This window comes from Thunnus maccoyii, chromosome 12 (assembly GCF_910596095.1).
Source record: "Thunnus maccoyii chromosome 12, fThuMac1.1, whole genome shotgun sequence".
Lineage (NCBI taxonomy): Eukaryota > Metazoa > Chordata > Actinopteri > Scombriformes > Scombridae > Thunnus > Thunnus maccoyii.
Genome location: NC_056544.1, coordinates 7,144,762 through 7,165,547, shown reverse-complemented (window position 1 = coordinate 7,165,547; position 20,786 = coordinate 7,144,762). Strand labels below are relative to the sequence as shown.

The following is a 20,786-nucleotide window of genomic DNA, read 5'->3' as shown; positions in this document are numbered from 1 at the left end:
GCTTCAGGATAGGCATAGTCAATGATGTTAGTGGTTGTTTTTACTCCTCTGGTAATCCACAGGGAAATTAAGATGATGGGGCTTCCACAGCATCATAGAGCTTTGTAGTAGGGCCGTAGTGTTGTTGAAATCTCATACCCTTGTTTCCATGTAGTCATTTATTCAGACATGTTTTTCCATGTTTACTGTGGCTGAATAATTTATGGGTGTGTGTACTCCACAGCTGAATTCTCCCCGGGATAAATTGAAATAGAGGCCTGTAGCATTGGCAGGATGTGTACCTAAAAATAAGGTGACCACTTAATTTAATACAAAGAACAACCTTTTTTTTTTTTTTTTTATTACAACAGCTCTAAAAAGTAGGTTATTTAGGAGGATAGCATCCTGTGTAGGAAGTAACTTGTCTGTAATACTACCATGCTCAAAGATTATTGACATTATCACAAAATAAAATGAAAACACAATCTGATATGCTGCTTTTTAAAACAATCTTCATTGGATTTTATTGGATAGCAAATATGGCATCCCCATTCGTGTTATAGTCTCCCTTAATCTCCCTTATTTTTCTCATCTCTTACATACAGTGTCAAAATTAAATACAAATATTTCCTTGTAGTTTCAGCAATTTCAACATTGGCACCTGAGGATAAAATATACAACACAGTGCGAACATTAAAAGAGAAAAAGGTGCAAACACATGCCTTTCACATCTAAAAACATAAAAATAAACATGACCCAGTTCTTCCTGATGCATGAGAAGATTCCCAATATTGCACCATATTAGAAAATAATGTGCTATATTTCCAACCCGAGCATGAGCATCAGTATTCTTACAGTTTAGCACAATCACTTGATTTGCTTGTGACACACATTAATGAGCTGCACTCATAAATAACTGAATTAAGATCAGTGGAGTATACTTCATTAATTATTTGGTTACAGTAGTATCAAGCATTAAGCTGATAAAGGGCTTTTTTCTCCTCATCTCCTAGGCTTTCTCCAAATAACTGAGGAACTGAATTTAAATTATTTGTATGTGACAAGCGGCAACTACCACGGCTTGATGCTGAAGCCAGTGTAGAAGTACCCTAAAGTGCAATGCAATACGGCTGCTAGATGCTGGCTCCAAAAAATCCCTGGCTGCGGCTATAATCTAATAAGTGTGCCGGTAGTCATTTTGAAAATTATTGCTCTGTTAATAAGATTTGACGAGTTATAGTAGCTTTGATGTCTGCCTTGTGGGTGTTGATTGACAGCTGTAATTGACAGTTGGCTCACCTGCTGCTCTCCCTGGCTCCAGGACCTGTACTGAGTTGGACTATTCTTGCAATATTTCGGTAAATTCAATGTTACTTGATTACAATACCTGTCCTGTTAGCACAATTTAACTAAAGTAGCTAACGTTAGCCCAAGTGTGCACCGCTGTGTTCCCAGTAAGCTAGTGTTCACTTCGATCCGAGGTAGTGGGGCGTGTTTAGTGTGAAAGGCAACAACCCGCACTCCTTATTTGGAAGGTCCTGGTTCCAAACGGAAAAGATGGCGCTGACCATAAGCAGTGACTCTGGGCTTCAAACCGGCTCCAATGAAAACCAATGGGTGACATCACACCTTGCTTCATCCATCTTTATATACAGTCTATAGTATGTGAACAGCCTACTCAGTCTTTGTTCATTGTGGAGTATAAGTAGAAAATATCACCGTGTTCCTTGTGAATATTTACAGACAAAATCTAAGATTGATAAAACAATCTCAACTAAAGGTCCCTTACAAGCTTTTTCTGCAGCTTTTAACCTCATGCCACAGTCTTCATAAGCCGTTGGAGTTAAATCATAACAGCTACTGTGCTGAGCTCGCCTTTCAATGGATCCATCTCCAATGGGAACAAAGCAAAATCCAACTGTTGATGAAGACCATGTGCTATAGTTGAGTTAACCTTGAGCTGGGATTGTTTAGAAGAACTACATATAGGCTTACTATTGCTTCAAATTTAAGAGTTATTTATTGGTTACCAAGCCTTGCAACCTTACCACATTCTCAAATACAATATAAGAAAGTTCCTCGAAGTGCAGTTTTAAAATACACTCAGCAAGGTCCTCGGGTTGTTCACAAACCATGTTGCACTCTTTACACTTTGCTGCAATTAATTCTCATCATCTCCCTTGAGTAGATCAACCAATTAAGAAGTTTGAAATTCTGCTGTACTCCTTATTGACCCACCTACTATATTCATTTTATACTATAAAATAACATTTCATGCACAGGCTGTGCTAAATCTAAAATACTGAATAGATAAATAAAATAAATATGATTAGTAGTGCTGAAGACTGGAAGACGAATCCTGTATTTTCACATCCAGTGTGCTACAACCATAAAGAGAATAATTAAAAACACACTTTCTTCCATATATTTCATTTTCTGTATAAGATGATGTTGGCTTTAATCTAAATCCTCTAAATTAAAAAACTTCTCAGAGATGATTCAGAACCACATAATTCTATCTGAAATATCAGGAAGTGAAATGTCAGTCTTCGTATGCTTCTTCTTGCTGAAATGTCAACATTTGATGTGTGATCCGGCCCAATCCCTGAGATCCGTACACCAACTGTACCTTCTGTATAGAGCTCAAATGAATTTGTAGACTGTCAAAGGGCAAATGTGTAATTCATTGCCTTGTGACAGTTGGAGCAGCACTTTGTTATACTTTAACTACACAGACAGAAACTCCCAGACGCACCTGGGGGGCTCATAACCCGTTCTCCTGGAAAACCTTGCTTCTTCAGCTCTGCCTGCAAGAACTGTTTGAATAGCTACAACTCCACTCTTTAACAAGTCCACAGACAGAGACGCAGGTCCTATTTCCCGTTTTTTATGTAGTTTCCAAACAACCTTGGCTTGCCAACGGTGCCACATAAAAACGTTGAGGGAGCCATCACTCTCCCAGCGGTTTGATGGATGGAAAGATAGATGGGCTGACAGATGACTACATAGGTAGCACCGATAAGATCAGTGTCATTTTATGCGCCAGGGAGATGAGACAGAGAGAGGGGAAGAGATAGAAGGAGTAGTTCAGAGAAGGCTTCATCATAAATATTACTAATTCATTTCCCCGGAGAGTGAGGCTGTTACAGAGAGAGCGCATGAATGGGAGGAGATAGACAGAGAGAGAAAGAGGAGGTGTGCAAGTGAATATACGTCTTCCTGTGTGTGTGTGTGTGTGTGTGTCATTTTGTGCTCGTGTTAAGTGTGTATTTTTTTTTCCTGAAAGACAAAAAGAGAAAGATGGAGCCGCTAAGAAAGGTGCGATAAAGTTGTCAGAGGAGTAAGACAAAGGAGAAAAGCAAAGAGTGAGTGGGTGAGAAGAGGCTCAGAGAGCCTAGAGGAAACCACAGAGAGACGGAGGAGACAAGGAGACAAATGTACAAGAAAGGGAGCGGGGGAGTGAGTGAAATGAAAGGAGTCAGGGGGTATAATCAGGGTATTATGTCCTTTAGTAAAAATGAGACGCAGAAAAAGGCGAAGAGGAGTACAGACAACAAAGAGGGATGAGCGGGTGAGCTAAAAGAGGACTCACAGTTTGGCATAATGGCTTAACCTTGTCTGTGTTTTCTTTATACATGGCGCAAGCTGCTTCTCCATCTGGTGGAATCTACCTTGATGTTGTTCCTTCTGATACATACGCACATGTTGGCACACACTTGCATGACCAGGCAGAAGTGAGGAGACAGGGAGACAGAGAGGTGACAGACTTTGTCATCTCCTATCAGGCCAAGCGACACACATACATTATGTTCCCCTCTGCACACACACACACACACACACACACATACACTAGCCCATTCCTGACTCCCACTCTCTCAGTGTGTGCTCTTCACACACCCGCTACCCTTGTGTCCCTTATCACACTCTCTCCCATCTGTTACTGTTTTAAAACACCCTCAGCGTACAGTCATTTTTAGTCAGTGTGGCAGAAAGTGTCAGTGTTGAGAAATCCCACTTGTCAAACCAACCTCTTTCACAGTCCTACTATTAACTACTGTAGCTATTAATGAACATTTGTGTTCACTGCTGAGCAATAATTTCTATTCCCGGGGTTAATATTGGCAATCGAAGTTTCTTCAAATACTGCTCTTAAATTATGAATAATGCGTTATACAATATTAATGTGTAAAATAATGTTAATAGAACATGGGGGAAGTACTACAAGTTGCCTCTTTTCGTGTTTTTGTACTGCTTTCTATATAACTACATAACACTCTAAGACAACAAAGAAAATGTATATATAGGATTAAATTGCCTATATAAACCAACCAGCCACCAGTGCTGGCATCATTATCCGCTATATCCTATTTAGCAGTTGAATCACATTCAATCAAATCTAATGCATATCGAAAATAGCTTGTGTCCTCTTCAATAGGGCATTGATAATGAATTTGGTTAAATGGCATGACTAATGTGCATTTGTGGACTAGTAATGGGCTCATCAAAGTTAAGGGACAAGCACGTAGGCCAATCCGGTCCGGCGCGGCCCTCCCACGTCTTGTCATCCCGTCCAATGACTGCCACCCACGCTTTGACGTCTCCCATTGTTTGGACTGGCATGATAAAGACGTGAAAGCCGGCACTCTTTAGAATGCATGAAAGCGAATCCTGGGGCAAGTTCACCAAAGCGTGAAGGAGGGAGGAGGGAGGGAGACGACAGGATGGAGGGATGGAGATGGAGGGGAAGAAACGCAGAGAAAAGAGAGGAGTAAAGCTAATGGCTTTATGGCGACAGTGATAATCAGGCTTGCTGAAAATCACTTCATCTCACACAGAGCTGAGGGGACGCTGGGAAATGGAACGGAGCGGGTTTTTCTTTGGTGTGTTTAGAGGCCATGATGCAGATGTGCCTGTATCTGTGCATGCTTATTTCTGCACATATATGTTTGTGGGTGGACATGTTTAAGGCGCACTATGCATGATTCCGTATGTTGAAAGACATCCTTGGAGAATATACACGTGGACACACGGTCTCACATACAATATACAGAATCTGTATATGCAGCCAGCTCAGGGGTTTGAGATGTTGCCGAGGTATGAAAAGCCTTTCCTGAAATGGCTCCCTCATATCACAACGCACAATTAGGCCTACCATCACAGCGCCTTTGCCCTCGAGTCAATGGTGGCACAGTACAAAGCTCTGCTTGGATAGATTCCTCTAGGCCTCTACCCTGCGTGGGTATGAATGCTGCTGCAGCCCACTAACTGCATTATGCGTGTGTGTGTGTGTGTGTGTGTGTGTGTGTGTATTGTGTCCAGCGGGTGCACGTGTGTTGAAGTAGCAGGGTCAGTCAGCCTCGTGGGTAGTGGCTTTTTGTTCTCGTCCCTCTCTCGCTCTCTCCTGTTCCCCTGCACATGTACACGCGCAAACAAACGAGGCTTTACACTCACATTAGAGCCGCATCAAATTGGCGGCTCCTGTGAGGAATCTGCGGGCAGCCCTCCCCTCCTCCCCGATGGAGCTTTTCTTCTACAATCCGGTGCAGCCAAAAGAGCCTGTGAGGAGAGATTCATCGTGCGGTAATCGGCCCATACAACACACGGTTTCCAATAGACCTACATGCAGTCAATCCAGCCTTATGGAAGCCCAAAGGGGTCTTAAATTCTCCACACTCAGAGAATTTCCATTCTCACAACTTTCCCTGCCATCACAGAGGAAAAACAGGGAAATTTAAAAGTTTATTAAAGCCCCCAAACGGGGCCATTTCTGTCCCTGTTTCTTTTTCTTCTCCTAGTGTATAAGCTCGGTCTCTGGTGGAAATTAGGTGAATCCATCACACTTTCTCAGGGAATGGCTGGGTCCTCTGCTCCCAGAGAACACACAGGAAAAGGCAAGGAGACAGGGCACAAATAGACTGTCTTGACAATTTTTTTATTTTTTTGTGTTACTTTTTCATCTGACCTGGCAGTGTGCCCCCTCACGCAGAATAATAGGAGCTAAAGCCATTCTCTTTTTGCCGAGCCATCAGTGAGCCATGGAGAGTCGGGGAAGAGGAAGTGATTTCCATGTTAATGGGAACCTTCCCCGGCAGCATCTAAAACCTTTCTCTCCTTTCCTTCCCATCCCTCACCCCTTCCTCCCTTCCTGTCTGTTTTGTGCTTACCTACCTTTACCTGCTGTCGTTGCTGGAGCACTCAATCCTGCTGCTGTTGTCTTGCAACGTTACCTTTCACCTCTCAGCCTCTGTTTACTTCTCTTTTCTTCTTCTCCTCTCTTGCGCTTTCTTTCTCTGTCTAGCTTGATGAATGGAGTCGCTGGACTGTGAGCGGCACATCCTCAACGGGGTGTGGCGGGCCGTTGCTAGCTGTCTCACATCACTGTGTGTTTGGGTGTGCTTTTTTTTCCATTCAGTTAGCCTGCCTCTAGTATACAAGAATGCAAATCCTGCTTCAAACTCAAGCCCATCAAAATGGATCCTTGGAAAGTAGCTGGACAGTGAAGAACACTTTCTGGGAGTCTCTTAAATCCCTTATCCCCTGCCACTGAGAAACTACACTGATGTCCACTTGGCTGAACTTGTACAATCCCCACCTAACCCTCCCTGGATCCCCGAGCAGCCAACTGAACATGCTCCCTGAGGTCTTTGCCATCCCCTCCCGCCCTCTTAGCACTCTTGACCCAGCTCTCTTTGGGCACCTCAAAACACAGCTGGAAGTGGGCCAGCGCGTTATCTCCCCCGAGATATGCTAAGTAGCTCCATCCACTACACGGTCTCTGTCAGAAAAACAGCGGTGGGTAAACTACACTGCCGCAGGGGTGCAAAATAAATCGCCACAGTCCTGCACTCTCATCCCTTATACATAAAGGCTGGCAAGGCCACACTGAACGCTGCTCGGAGAGTTTACAGCATTCTTATAAATCATAAATATACCTCAACGTATTGGGTAAACAGGTGATCATTCTGTGAGCTGAACAGGTACAAAGTAAACTTCGGGGGATGACGGCAAGATGGAGCCTGCAGGGCCTTGCGGGATTCTGTGGCTTCCAGCTGTTTAAATAGGATAACAGGAGTGGCTCGTTGTTTGATGTGACTGAACAACACTTTCATGTTTTGGAATGAGAACTGCAAGAGGAGAAGGAAGGGCATTGGCGAGAAAAACAGGGGTAGAAACTGGAGGCCTGTCCTAAACGTAACCTCATAAAGTCGCTCAGAGGAGTGAACGAGCTGTTGTCACACCTCCAAACTATTTATTGTTTCACCGACTGAAGAGGGAGAGGAAATGTCCACACGGTCGGTTTCAAATGAAAACGCCTGTCTCTGTTTTTTTTTTTTTTTTTTTTTCTGTGAGTAGTGTTTTTCTGCCGAAGCACTGCACCTGCACTGTCATTGTTTTTCCAGAATTGTGCCAAGGCTCTTGTGTGGTTTCGCACGCTGTAACTGCTGCACTTGCAATTATGGGTTCAATTCTCACCAGGCTCATTTTGCTACTGTGCGTGAATGCAGAGCACACTACTTTGCATAAAACACGCTAAACGGAAGAGAGGGGACGGGCAGTTTCCAAAAGTAATCTGTTACAGATAAATTGCTTAAAATACATTTATCTATATTAATGCGAATGACACATTTATTCGGCTCACAATCTGTCATTTTATATTCATAGTGTTATCGACATCTGCCGCCATTATCAGCTGTCGTTGTAATATGTGTAAAATGACAATAATTGCAATAAAAACGCTGCTTTGACGTCACTCTGATGTGTAAATTATCTTGTGTTTTTTAGTTCTCTCCTCTCTTCTCCTCTCCTCTCTTCTCCTCTCCTTTCCTCTCCTCTCCTCTACATCACAGATCTGATGATCCAGATCCAGACTCACTGTCATTACTGTACATAATACATGCAATCAGTGTAAATTACTTTGCACAAACAGGCTTGCAAAAGTATTCATTTTTGAGTCTCACTGAATCCTTTTCTCCCATACTTCTCTCTCCTCAAAAAACCTGCAGTGTTGTCACAAATTGATGCTTTTTTTTTTTTTTTTTCCGTCTCACGAGATAGCGTTTCTCATCTCTGCAAATCCACGTCCAGTCTCCAGCCTGCCTCCGGGCTGGGACAGCACCTTGTGTTAATTAAACCCGGCCTCTGGATTTGCCTGCTCCGCGCCAGAGTAATCTGGGGGAAAATTGAGCGTTTGATTCCTGAAAAGGTTTGACTAATTTCATCTGGCTCTAACGCTTGGTTGTCGTTGCAAAGAGTAATAATGATTACGGTGATAACCTAAACAATTAGGTAATAGGCAATAATTTCCAATAATTGTAATTCCCTAATTAAGTTTTACATCTTCAGAGCCAAAATAAGAGATGGAGGAAATGAAATGAAAAGGAGAAACTAATTAAAATGGAGGTGGCTAATACAAGCCTGCCTTTTTTTTATCCTTTTATTTCCTCTATCCCTCTGTTTCTCGTGCTCCGTATTAATATTTCATCTAAAGTTCAGCGCTTTCTGCTTCAATAGACAGTAAAATCACTGCTGGAAACATTGCTCTCAGTCACATCTCTCTCTCTCTGTCTTTTTCTTCTTCTCACTCACAACCATCTTTCGCTCTCAGCCTTGTGTTGTATTTCTCTCTCTTCTTTTTTTTTTTCTCACCTTTTCCCTTTGAGCTCTCGCCGTACAATACGTTACTCTGTTTCTCTCCTCTCTCACAATATCTCACAGGTGGAGGCGAGTGTCAGTGGATAGTCTAACCGGTTTGAGCCAATCGCAAACTGTTCTCACCCTTTTCTTAATCACATCAATCAGTCATTCAACCAACCAGCCATCCAGCCTGCTGCTTCGTCATTTTATCATCTTGTCAGTGGGCGCCACAGTCAGTAAATGTAAAGCTTTTTAGCCTCTTGTTATCCCACGAGGCTGGAGCCGGTGCTTGGCCTCTTTCCGTAACCTTGCAGCTGGATTTCTTTTAAAATGAACACATGCGACTTATAAGAATATTTCAGTCAAGCTGCTGCAGAAAGCTCCATTATATACTGTAAGTTACTGGCACATTTCCGCTTTACTTTATCCTGTCCTGAAAAGAACCGCCGTTTATTCAGGATTGACGCGGGGTGATGGAGTTGACATTGTTTAGAGCTTTTTGAACTTAGGCACCTGGGTGCGCCCACGCCAGCATGCAAGCACAGACATTCACATACTAATGGACTAATGGACACAAACACACACACACACATGCACGCACACCCTGCTTTTCCTCCTACTCCATATGGCATTAGAGCAGAGCTCAGTAATGGCTAATGGCCTACCTCTCTGCACAAGGCAAGTTAAAGAGCAACATGCAGTGTTTTATACCGCTTGCCCTGGAGCCTATAAAGGAAAAATATCTACACTGTTTCATTATTAACCCCATTAGCACTGAGACAGAGAGAGTCATTTTCACTTCCACTCATGGTGCATGCTGTCTAATTTAACCCTGTAGTGGCTTGGGAAGAATAAAAATTCTGCCAAGACAGCAAAGTCGGCACTGTTTACATCTCTTGATCCCTGCCTCAGCTATCATTTCCCCGCTCTGTCTCTATCACTCCCGATGTAAATCACATCCTCTGCTTCTCTCCTCCCTGCCTTGATCCTACCCTCCGTCTCTCTAGCCTTTTCCCATAAGCCCTCTTCAGTATGAGTGCCCGTATGATGGACTCTCCCTAAACAGATGCAGATTTTATTCAGGCTATTTTCAAAACCAGTGCGTGCGCTTTAGCCAGCTAGACATTTTTTTAATGACTCCCCTAACTGGACGCCTTCTACCACCGCCACCATCACTAGAAACACTTCGCCTCTGCTTCAGATAAGATGCGGCAGAGTCACACACTCTTGTTTTTTTTATTCCCATTCCACCCACCTCTCCCCCTCCTCTCCTCTCCGAATGCTTTTACTGCACAGGCCCTGGTCCACACTTGTCTTTAAAAAGTGGTTCCCGCTTGTTCTTCAGCCTCTGCTTTCCCTTCTCTCTGTCCCTCTTGTGCTGCATCTTTCATTTCAACATTTCTCTTTCCTTTAACAGTCGCCCCCTCTTCTTTTAGATCATTCTCACTCCCCCTCCCCACTCCATCCAGCAGTTTGTCAATTTAAGCTCTTTTTTGTTTGCACTTTTAAACCTGTATTAAACTGCAGCCTCCCTAATTAACACTCACCACCTATCATTTCACTTTATTTCCAACTAATCCCCTTGCCAGCGTGGCACTGCTCATCCAATCAGAGCAAACACTGGCAGTCCCCCGGTAGATTGTGATGTCCTTTATAGTTTGACATCAGTCATGGGGAATCGGAACAGGCTGATATGGACTAGGTGAGAGAGAGGAGGAGAGTGTCTTCTTGTCTGTGAAGTAGAGCCCAAATACAGCACACAAGGGTTTTCGATCTTCTCTCCCTGGCACAATTGTAGTTAGCTCAGTGGGAAGCACCCATATTAGTGAGACGAGAAGCATTGAACTGGTGCACCCATGCTGTTTCCTCACAGCCCGCTCTAATGGCTTTACCTGTGCGAACAAAGGCAGAGGACAGATCCCAGCCACTCTCTATTTTCATCTGATGTGTGATTTTATCAGGGGCCTGTGCTGCTTTTTGAGGTTCTTTCTGCGCAGAATGAGCTGGGACTCCCTCTGCCACTCACCTTTTCACTCTCCTTTCTTTCCCCTCTCCCCCTGCTGGATCTCCCTCTCTCTCTTTTTCCTCCAGTCCATCACAGGTGGAAATGATGTATGACTCGCATTTCCAGCTGCTCTCCTGTGAGAGCAGAAAGCTGATAATGACTAGATGTAGCCTACTTTACCAGCATCACACCCCCTTTGTCACTCTCCTCCCGAGCACTCCCTGTGTGTGACAAGTGTGTGTGTATAAGGGAGAGCGAGTCTGGAGCACGTTACTCTGTCAGTGTATGTGTGTGTGTGTGTGAGAAAGAGAGAGAGAGCACCCGTGACAGGGCGATGTAGGCATGCAATGCCCCGATTCACCGTACAATAGCACGGATCAATAGAAACCACAATCTCTGACTTGTAAATAACTTCCCCAATTTGCTGTCTCATTAGCAATAGGCCTGTTTATTCGAGTTGTCTTCGTCTCAGCCGTCTGGTGCTGTGTCAGTCCCAGATGGTAGGCATGGTAGTCACACCACATAAACTGGCATTTAGCGCTGACTCATTGGCACACGCTGTCCCTTTCAATGGTAAACCCCTGCAGGGCTATGTGGGCGTTGGCATACTCTGTCAGGAACAGAATATATTCACTTAAAAGATTGTTGCGTGACACTCAATGCTTTCTTATGTTTGTCATTTAAAATGAACTACTTTCATAAAATTACATGCCCACTATTGTCTGCAATATCACTGTGCGCTGAACAATTGATATTTCACTCAATGTGAACAAAGGGGCCAATATTATTGTAATATTATTAGAGTTACACACCAATTTAAAGGCTCCACACACCCACACAGATGTTTTAAATCTCTCTAATTACACCTCCACTCAGGTTGATAGGTCTCTTTGCGCCAATGCAAATGATAAAGGCCTAACGAAGTGAATTTTAGAGGCAGCGCAATTGCATATGAGGTCAATGGAAAGATGCAAGTAGACACAATTTCGACCGGGCAGCATGAATTGACAATTAATTGAAAACTTCAGCGAGGAATTTGTGCGAATCCCAGAGCTGTATGGATCTGCTTAATGAATGTACAGGGAGGAAAGGGAAAAGGAGAGAGACTGGAGGGAAATAACGGAAAGTTTCTGGCGAGTTCAATCAGAAGCTGAGCTGAACACAAACACGCAGACATGGTCGGTCCGTTCTTTGTTAGCTGGTTTACAGTAAATGCGTAGAACAAATCAATGACTGGATGTGCCAGAATTTGCTTCAATTAAACAAAGACAAAACTGAAGTAATTGTTTTTGGTGCCAAGGAAGAACGATTACAAGTCAGCTCAGCTTCAATTGATAATGTTAAAAACCACGAACCAAGCCAGAAATCTTGGTGTAGTCATGGACTCAGACCTGAATTTCAACAGCTACATTAAGATAATTACAAAGTCAGCCTACTATCACCTGAAGAATATATCAAGGATTAAAGGACTTATGTCTCAGCAGGATTTGGAAAAACTTGTCCATGCATTTATCTTCAGTAGACTCGACTGCTGTGTCTTTCCAGGTGTCCCTAAGAAATCAATCAGGCAGCTGCAGCTGATTCAGAACGCTGCTGTTTGAGTCCTCACAAGGACTAAGAAAGTGGATCAGATCACTCCAGTTTTCAGATCTTTACACTGGCTTCCTGCCTGTCAAAAAATTGATTTTAAAACACTACTGTTGGTTTGTAAAGCACTGAATGGTTTAAAGCCAAAATACATTTCTGAACTGCTGCTACGTTATGAAGCATCCAGACCTCTCAGGTGGTCTGGGACAGGTCTGCTTTCTGTCCCCAGAGTCAAAATTAAACATGGAGAAGCAGCGTTCTGTTTTTATGCTCCACATATCTGGAACAAACTCCCAGAAAACTGCAGGTCTGATGCAACTCTCAGTTCCTTTAAATCAAGGCTGAAGACTTTTCTGTCTGCCGCTCCCTTTTATTAAATCAAATTTGAGGCTCTTGATTCATTTCTTGCACTACACTGTAACTTTTAATCTCATATTTTATGTCTTATTCTACTTTACCTTTTATTTTCTATTCTCTTAACTATTTAATAACTATTTTTAATTGTATTTAAAGAATCATTTTATAATGTGTTTCTTTTGCACTTTGTCTTAATCCTTTTAATGTTTTATGTAAAACACTTTGAATTACCTTGTTGTTGAAATGTGCTACACATTGTGCCTTGCCTTACAGCTAACACACAGTTGGTATTATGAACACTATGTGTAGACTGAACACAGTGAGTTGTCCAACTATAACAGGCTCAGAAAGGTTAACATGAAAGTGAGGGAGGTGTCAGTCACGCTCAATGTGTACATGCCTGCACTGTCTTGAGGACAGGTTTAACAGCAACATAAGTGATGACACCTGTGTGGGTGTTCAGAATCTCAAATTTCACCCTAAGTATCAGATTATGATTATGATTTTTTAAAAAAACACCTTGCCAACACCTCACCAACATTTCCTCATTTGTTTTCCACACAACAAGTTGCTGCCCTTTAAGTAAGTTTAAAGTAGAAATACGTGAAAATTAGTCTTTTTGGGGCTAAAATTATTCTTTGGTTGGATCAAGCTGAAGAATGCCATTTGGTGTTTGACACAGGAATTGGAGCCAACTTCCAAATTTTACATGTAGTTAATATTTGAGGGAAATTGCCAATTTCCAGAATTGGAAGAGAAATAAACAGTTATGTGTAAACATGACTAAGAGTCTACAACCATGCTAACAGTCCTGTGAGGCTGTACTTGGGCACATTGGTGTTTTGAGCTAATTAAAAATTGAATCTCATCATAATGCCAATTGAAAAGCCAGAGGATCACCAAAGTTGTTACAGTTCACCCTGTAGGAACATGAATGTGTGTACCAAAAAAAAAGAGAAAAAGTCAGAGGATCTTTTATGTCCTTACATCATCTGGAAACCACGAATGTCTGTACAAAAATTGGTTGCCATCCATTTGTAGGCCTGGATGTTGAGGTATTTCAGCCACGTCGCTAGCATGGCTAAAAACTAGTATTCATACAGAGTAATAGTCACATAATAATATAAATTCTGGCATGTTAAGAGGGATGAATAATGAGCTCTGTGGGAGTTTTTCTAACTGTGAAGTTCTGTTGAGAGGCTGTGTATTCATGGCCTATAGTACTTTTAAGTGACCTTAAATCACTTGTTCCTGTTGTTTTTTCCTTTTCAAAAAGTAGCTATTAGTCTATAAGTTATGGTAAGTGCATCGAAACCAGCCATTACACCTTGTACATTATACCTTTAAGCAGTGAGAAACACTCTTCGAGAGCATGCACCTTGAGTAAATTACAGAAGAGGCAGAGGAGGAGGAGGAAGCAGTTGTTCACCAGGAGGTAAATGAAGTAAAGTAAAAAAGAAGTGGGTAAAGAGGAGCCTGGAGAGAGGCATATGGTAATGGGGCCAATTCATGGCCCTTAAGAGCCGTAAGGCCAGCAGTGAGCTTAATGCTACTGTCACAGTTACTGTTTGTAATATGTGCAGAGAAAGTGCTGTGGTGCTAGCTAGCCGCTAACCACTTACGCATATTTAACTGTGGAAAACAAATCCTGTTTGAATGTCAGCTGTGAATTTGTGTCATTTGTGCTGTTATGTAATCTCCATTGAGAATCGCTCAGCAAACATCTCATAGCTATTACAGAGGCACCCACAGAAGGATAGCACTAATAAACTAATAATAAATTTGATTTGTAGAGTACTTTTCCAGGAGAATTCCCCTCAGACAATAAAGCATCAATAAATAGAAAACCAATCAGGTAAACATGGAGATCATAACTGGGAAACAACATGATTATACAGGGCAGATTATTAGAAAATGTTAAAACTATTTAACTCACTGTGGTTTCATTTTGATCTTGATGGAACTGAGTCAAATCCATCTTGGCTGTGTTTTCAGCAGAGACTTGTCCATGTGATTATACTGACTGAATCACCACAGCAATAACATGTTGATTCTGAAGTCGATAACTTGTGTTTGTCAGCTGGGATCAATTAAGGGGTTAGATTTTCTTTTTTTCCCCTCCTGCCATTTCTTTTCATCTTTACTGCAAACTATTACATTTTTTATATGTAATTGAAGGCTACGTTTCTTTCTACTGATCCTCTTCAATCTGACACACCACTAAATAGCTTATCTTACAGATGGATGTTCTCATTGCAAGGGTGATGCCATGTTCAGTTTCTGCAGCTGTAGAAAACAGAAAACAGCTTCTGTTTTCTGTACAGACACATTATTCCACTGCTCAACAGTTAAAGGGGAACTCCGACTATTTTACACATCAAAGTCAGGTCTTGGGGAATGCTGTTGCATATGTGAAAAAAGTTGTGTGAAGCCTTTTTGTGGCTCCAGACAGAGGTGCGTAAAATCGGATAAATTGCCTCATGTGATGTCACTTGAGTCAGTGCCAGTTGGACTACAAGTTTGTAAATCATATTCTCAATCTTTGTGATGAATTTGGTAATATGCTGTCCTATGAACAGTCTCTAAATTTGTGCTGTTCCAAATGGATTCATTCCATTCATTCAACTTGTAAAAAGCCACTTAAGTTATGGTGAGAATAATATAACACAGCCTTTACTGATGTCGGATGGAATTGAACTAACAGATATAAAGTGTAACAATAAGCATATTCGCCAGTTTTTTCAAAGAAAGAATAAAACTACCTAGAGGCCAGTTTTCCTGGAGGACTCAAATGGAGAACATAAACTGAAGAAGGGCTCAGCTCTTACCTTATAAATACTGTATTTCAAACAAAGCTGACAAAGCATATTTCAAAAATTTACATAAAATATGCCCTGATAATTGGCATATAGCTAAGTTTACAGACATTGATATTTCTTGTAACTTTTGTAAACATAATACAGAAACAATTTCTCACCTATTTTTTGATTGTGAAATATCTCAAAAGTTTTGGACACATCTAGAGTCTCACATTTTTGAAGCTGTTTACTCTGTCTACTCTTTTAATCTTAAAAATATTATTTGTTACTATGATATTCCAGATGATGGCGCTCTTGAATATTTGATTAATTTATTCTATATGCAAAGTTTTTAATTCACAAACAGAAATTTTCTAAGATCTCACATGTTCTCCTAGAACTGAATTCTCTACTTAAATCACTCAGTTTATTATACAACAAAAATACAAACTATTGAAACATTATGGAACTTTTTCCCCAAAACCTCTGACTGAATATGTTTATGAGTGTATATGTGTACTCTTGTCTTTTATTTTTGTTATTGTCTTTTAACCTTCTCAGTTTATGCTCTTCTTATGTATTTGTGTCATTTAACCCTTTCATGCATAAATTATTAAATCACAGAATAACATTTTTTTTATTATTCATTTTTACTCTTAAACAAGAGAAAAATCATGCCAATAACTTTTTTTCTTTTAATATATTGTATTTTGACATGTGTCCACTGTAGTGGACACCATGCATGAAAGGGTTAAATTAGATTTGTATGTGCTGATATTGTTTACCTGAATGTTTGTATATTACCCTTTTGTGAATAACAAAAAAGTTTGAAAATGAAAAACATGACAAACACAAACTGCAGGTGTGGAGGAAAGTAGTGAGGTCTTGTCTTTGCCTAAGGCTACTGGCTCAAGGCTACATTAGCCACAATGAATCTCTAAGAATGAATCTCTGATTATTGGATTCTGAGTTGCATCGTGGGTAATGTAGGTGGCATGTTTTGACCAGGAAGAGGAACGCATGTAATAACAAAGACAATATTCTGCTGCATCTAATTTGATACGTTTTTTAACTGTCCATTGTAAGTCCAACCATGTTATAGGAGTGCAGTGCTAAATTAGTCGGGTACACTTTCAATGATGGTAATCCACTAGGAAATGTAGTAATGCCCCAACAAATGCAAGGAAGAAGAAGACTGCAAACCAGCAAACATGGATGTATTTAATGCATGATTCAAAACATTTGAAAAAATCAGCTTTGCAAGTGTCTTATGAGGAACGAAATACATTGAACACATTTGTTGGACCTCGAGGATACACACAACGCCTTCTAGTGAGAAACGCTGAGGGTCCAATTTTAATCGCACAAGCATGATGACAGGCACAAAGTGGTAGATCTTTGGCACATGGGCTGTGTGGACATCTCCAAGAGCCTTGGCTTTAATTTTCATAGAACACGCAGATCAGAAAACGCAGAATCAGTTGTCATATGGATCGTTTTCGAAGGCAATGACAAAGCTGTTGGTGAAAGAAACCCCCTTAAAACTGCAATATTAGTAATTACTAGTCAGGAAGCCTACAGATTTGACATCAACAGACTTAAAAAGACAACAATCAGACACACTGACTGATAACTTTGGTTGCTGATGTCACTTTGATGTCTAAACTCTAATCCTGATCCACAAAGTGAAATAACCTCACATTTTGTCATGCTGTGATGTCAGATTTACAGAATTCATCTTGACTGTGTGTTGGCCCAGATAGTGTCTTGTTGAAGTGCTGGCTATCTTTTATTCTGTCAACCCCAATGTGTTTGTGCGCTGTTGTTCTCCCTCACATTTACAGGTCTATCTGACTCCCTTAGCTTTAGCGGTAGCAGATAACAGCTCTGTTTGAATGAGCCTGTTCTGTTTGTGCAAGCCAAATAGTGATATCTTACCTTTTCCTTCGCTCAATTTCTATCTCTCCTACCATACTTATTCTTTTCAGAGCAGCTTGTGTCTCTCTCTCTGTCTCTCTCTCTGTCTGTGTGTGTGTGTGTGTTGTGGTTGAAATTAAGTGGTAGGTGGATATTTGAATTAATGTGTGCATACGTGCGTGTGCTTTTCTGTGCAGTAATGTGAGTTCACAGATGTACCACCAGATTCTGCTACACCATCATCAGAGAGGTGCATCTGGTGAATCATTAGAGAAATGTACTGTGTGTCCCTATAATATAAACAGCAAAGCCAGCAAAAGGACTCATAATATGCTGCTTTAACAGGCACGGCACTTAAAGGAAAAACCAACATGTTTAAACATGAAAGAGCCCATTATCTTGAATGAATCTTAGATGAATACTTGGACTTGTTAACAGGAGGCAGGACAACTCAGAGACTAAGAAGTGGATGTTTGTGATAAGTAGTTGCCTCATGTCATCAAGTTCAGCAGCTTTGCTTAACTGTAATCTTTACTTTTTCTTTATCATGTCTATTCCCCCCTGTTTTTTAATCATAGCTTATTTTAATTTAGTTGTTTTTTACAGCAGCTTTTCTGGCCATATTTTCCCTTTTAATTATACCTCAATGCAGAGCGCTCAAACGCAGACCCTGCCTTTCTCTTCTTTTATCTTTCTCCCTAATCCTCTCAGGTCTGTTAAATTAAATGCTGCCTTATCTGAATGAAATATTGTAAATATTGGCTTTGGCACAGATGGGGAACATTTTAAAACAGTTCAAAAGACCAAATAAATGTTTAAATGACAAATGAAGCATATCAGTGGTAATGTAATAACAGAAAGATCGCTTCCCTATCTGCTGTCATGTGTCTCTCCCAGGTATGTGGTCCTTCTCTGTTTCCGAGCTGGCCATCCCGGGCGCCGAGATAGGCCGTATCTCGGCAACTGACGCTGACCTCGGCGAGAACGCTAAGCTGGACTATACCATCCTGGAGGGGGAGAGCGGGGACACGTTCAACATCACCGGGGTGAACCAAGAGGCGGTCATCACGCTCAACAAGGTAAGGGGAGGATGAGACGGGAGAGGCGGATGGAGTGAAAAAAGAGTGTGTGTGTGTGTGTGTGTGAGGGGACGGAGAGGAGGGGAGGGTCATTTGGATGTCAGGAGCGATGGTGGCAGAGGGAGGAGAAGACAGCACGTGTACTGAAGGGCGTCAGTTTGGGAGCGTGAAGGGAAGAAGGGCAGGGGAGGTGAGAGGAGGAGAAGAGGAACAGATGATGAGGGGGAGGAGATGCGATGACACAGGTAATGTGGGCAGGTTTTTGAGAGATGTTTTTGTCTGTGAGTCAAAGCATAGCTAACAACATGTTGCCTAAGCCCATTAACCTGGATTTACCTGGAAACACAAAGATACTCTATAAGCCTTATAAAATGATTCATCTCTAAGCAGCATTTAAATGATCATCTGTATTCATCGTACCCTTTCTCCTCATTTGACTCCCATCCGATGTGAGCGTTTTGATTGGTGTTTTGACAAATTGATTTCCTGGTTGATTCACTCGCTGTGAACCAGCCTCTTTTTTTAAATTTTTTTTTAATCAATGTTTCCATCTGTTTACAGCAAACATAATGAAACACCCTTACGGAAATGCAAAGGTTTGCAACGGCTGAGTTGAGTGTAATTTGCTGCAAAAGGATGTTTTGACCATTGTTGAGGTGTTTTGACTGCAGCCTTTCAGCAAAAGGTTTCCATGCAGAGCATTTACATACACAGAAAGATCAATGAGTCTCTGCCTTTCTATTCTGGAGTTCAGCTGGCTAATGGTTCCCTTTAGTGTAATGCTAGATGATTTCAATTTCAAACGGTCATTCCCTAAGCTGCCTGTCATCCCCAATAATCACATTTTTATGAAGATGTGTGGGCACGTTGGGGGTGATGAGCGCTGACACCCGCTCATTACCAGTATGGCTTGTTAAAGTACATAGTTTACATGTCTGTCTTGGGAGAAGTACAGGGCAACGGCGCTCACATGTAATGTCGACTTAATGGGGAGGAGGGGTCCTGTGTGAGAGGCATATCTGAGATATAATGCTTTCATTTCAAATCAGCCCTTCAGAAGTGCTTCAGTCACTTCAATAAAAATATAGGTGAATCTCCTTTGATGTTGTCAGCCATGTCTCTGATCTACGTGGATGTCGCTCATCCAGAATGTGTGCTTGTTGTTGTGTATCCTGTGTAATGTGCACTACGGAGCGTTTTCAACCAAAGCCTGATGTATCTTACTCCTTTGTGACATATTGTTGTCCATAAACTATAAAAACACATCAGTGTGACACACTGTTGCACTGGGTGTTGTGTCGTGACGTTCATCCCTGCACAGAGTAAGTCAGAGGGTATATAGAGACAGACTAACATATTTGGTTTTGGTCTTTTCATTGGATTTATTGACAATAAGAACAATATAGAATATCACCATCCTTATCCTTTAATGGTGGTTTTGTCAACAACTAATATGATGGAGGTTTATGATAACAGAAATAAAAGAGGTTTGTCTTTTCAGACCTTATAATGTTTAAAATGTTATCAAGACTGAATTTAAGGACCATTTTCATTATCTGTCGACTATCTTTCAGATTAATCAGTTAAAAATTGAGTTGATAAAATGTCAGAAAAAAGCGAAAAATCACAATTTCCCAGAACCAAAGGGGCCTGTGACTTGAAAGTCATTTTCATGACTTACAAGTGAAACCCAAAGACATTCAATTCAAAAAGATGTAAAACAGAGAACTACAGCAAATCCTGACATTTACAAAGCTTTTGAGTGTTTTTGCTTGATAAATCACTTAAAAAATGAATTGATTAAAGTTGTCAATCAGTTAACTAATCAACTAAATGTTATCCTTTCAGTGATTAGATGGAGACAGCCATTCTTACAAGGCTGCTAGTTTAGGGCTAAAATGCATGATACTCAATACTGTATGCTGCTGCTGTCCCTTGAAAACTCTATATCACCAAATTTGGTATATTTTTTGAGGCATTTTATGTCTTTATCAGACAGCGACAATAGAGAGATGACAGGAAATGAGAGGAGAGAGAGACTGGGAATGATATGCGACAAAGGTCCCCAGCCAGACAGGAAGTGAAGATGTTGAGGTTTATGGTGGAGGTGAACAGGCTTAGAAAATGATTCCACCACACGCGCCCGTAACACCCTTTGAAAACCCATCGAATTATCTAAAAAAATGTTTCTGAATGGATCTGTACAAACTGAAAGCAACTTGGAAGAATCTGTCAAAAAATATTTCTGTTTGTATTCAGAAGTCTAGATTTGTGTGTTTTAGTATTTGTGTGTTGTGTGTTCTTTCAGTCATGTAGGCACGCTGGTATGTACGCGCACAAGGGAGTGTGTGTGAATTTATCACTGTCTCATGTCTTACCCCTGGGTCTGCAGGATTCGTTAAAAAACAATCTGCACCTGGAGGTGGTGTG

At 41.3% G+C, this 20,786-nt stretch overlaps 1 protein-coding gene across 1 annotated transcript in view; it reads left to right on the top strand.

Annotated features, from left to right (window-relative positions):
* LOC121908732 overlaps positions 1-20,786 on the top strand; it is a 156,022-nt gene that overhangs the window by 108,635 nt on the left and 26,601 nt on the right. Inside the window, exon 8 of the mRNA XM_042428987.1 lies at positions 18,175-18,356. Coding sequence (XP_042284921.1) covers positions 18,175-18,356 — 182 coding nt within the window. The remainder of the gene's footprint in view (positions 1-18,174; positions 18,357-20,786) is intronic.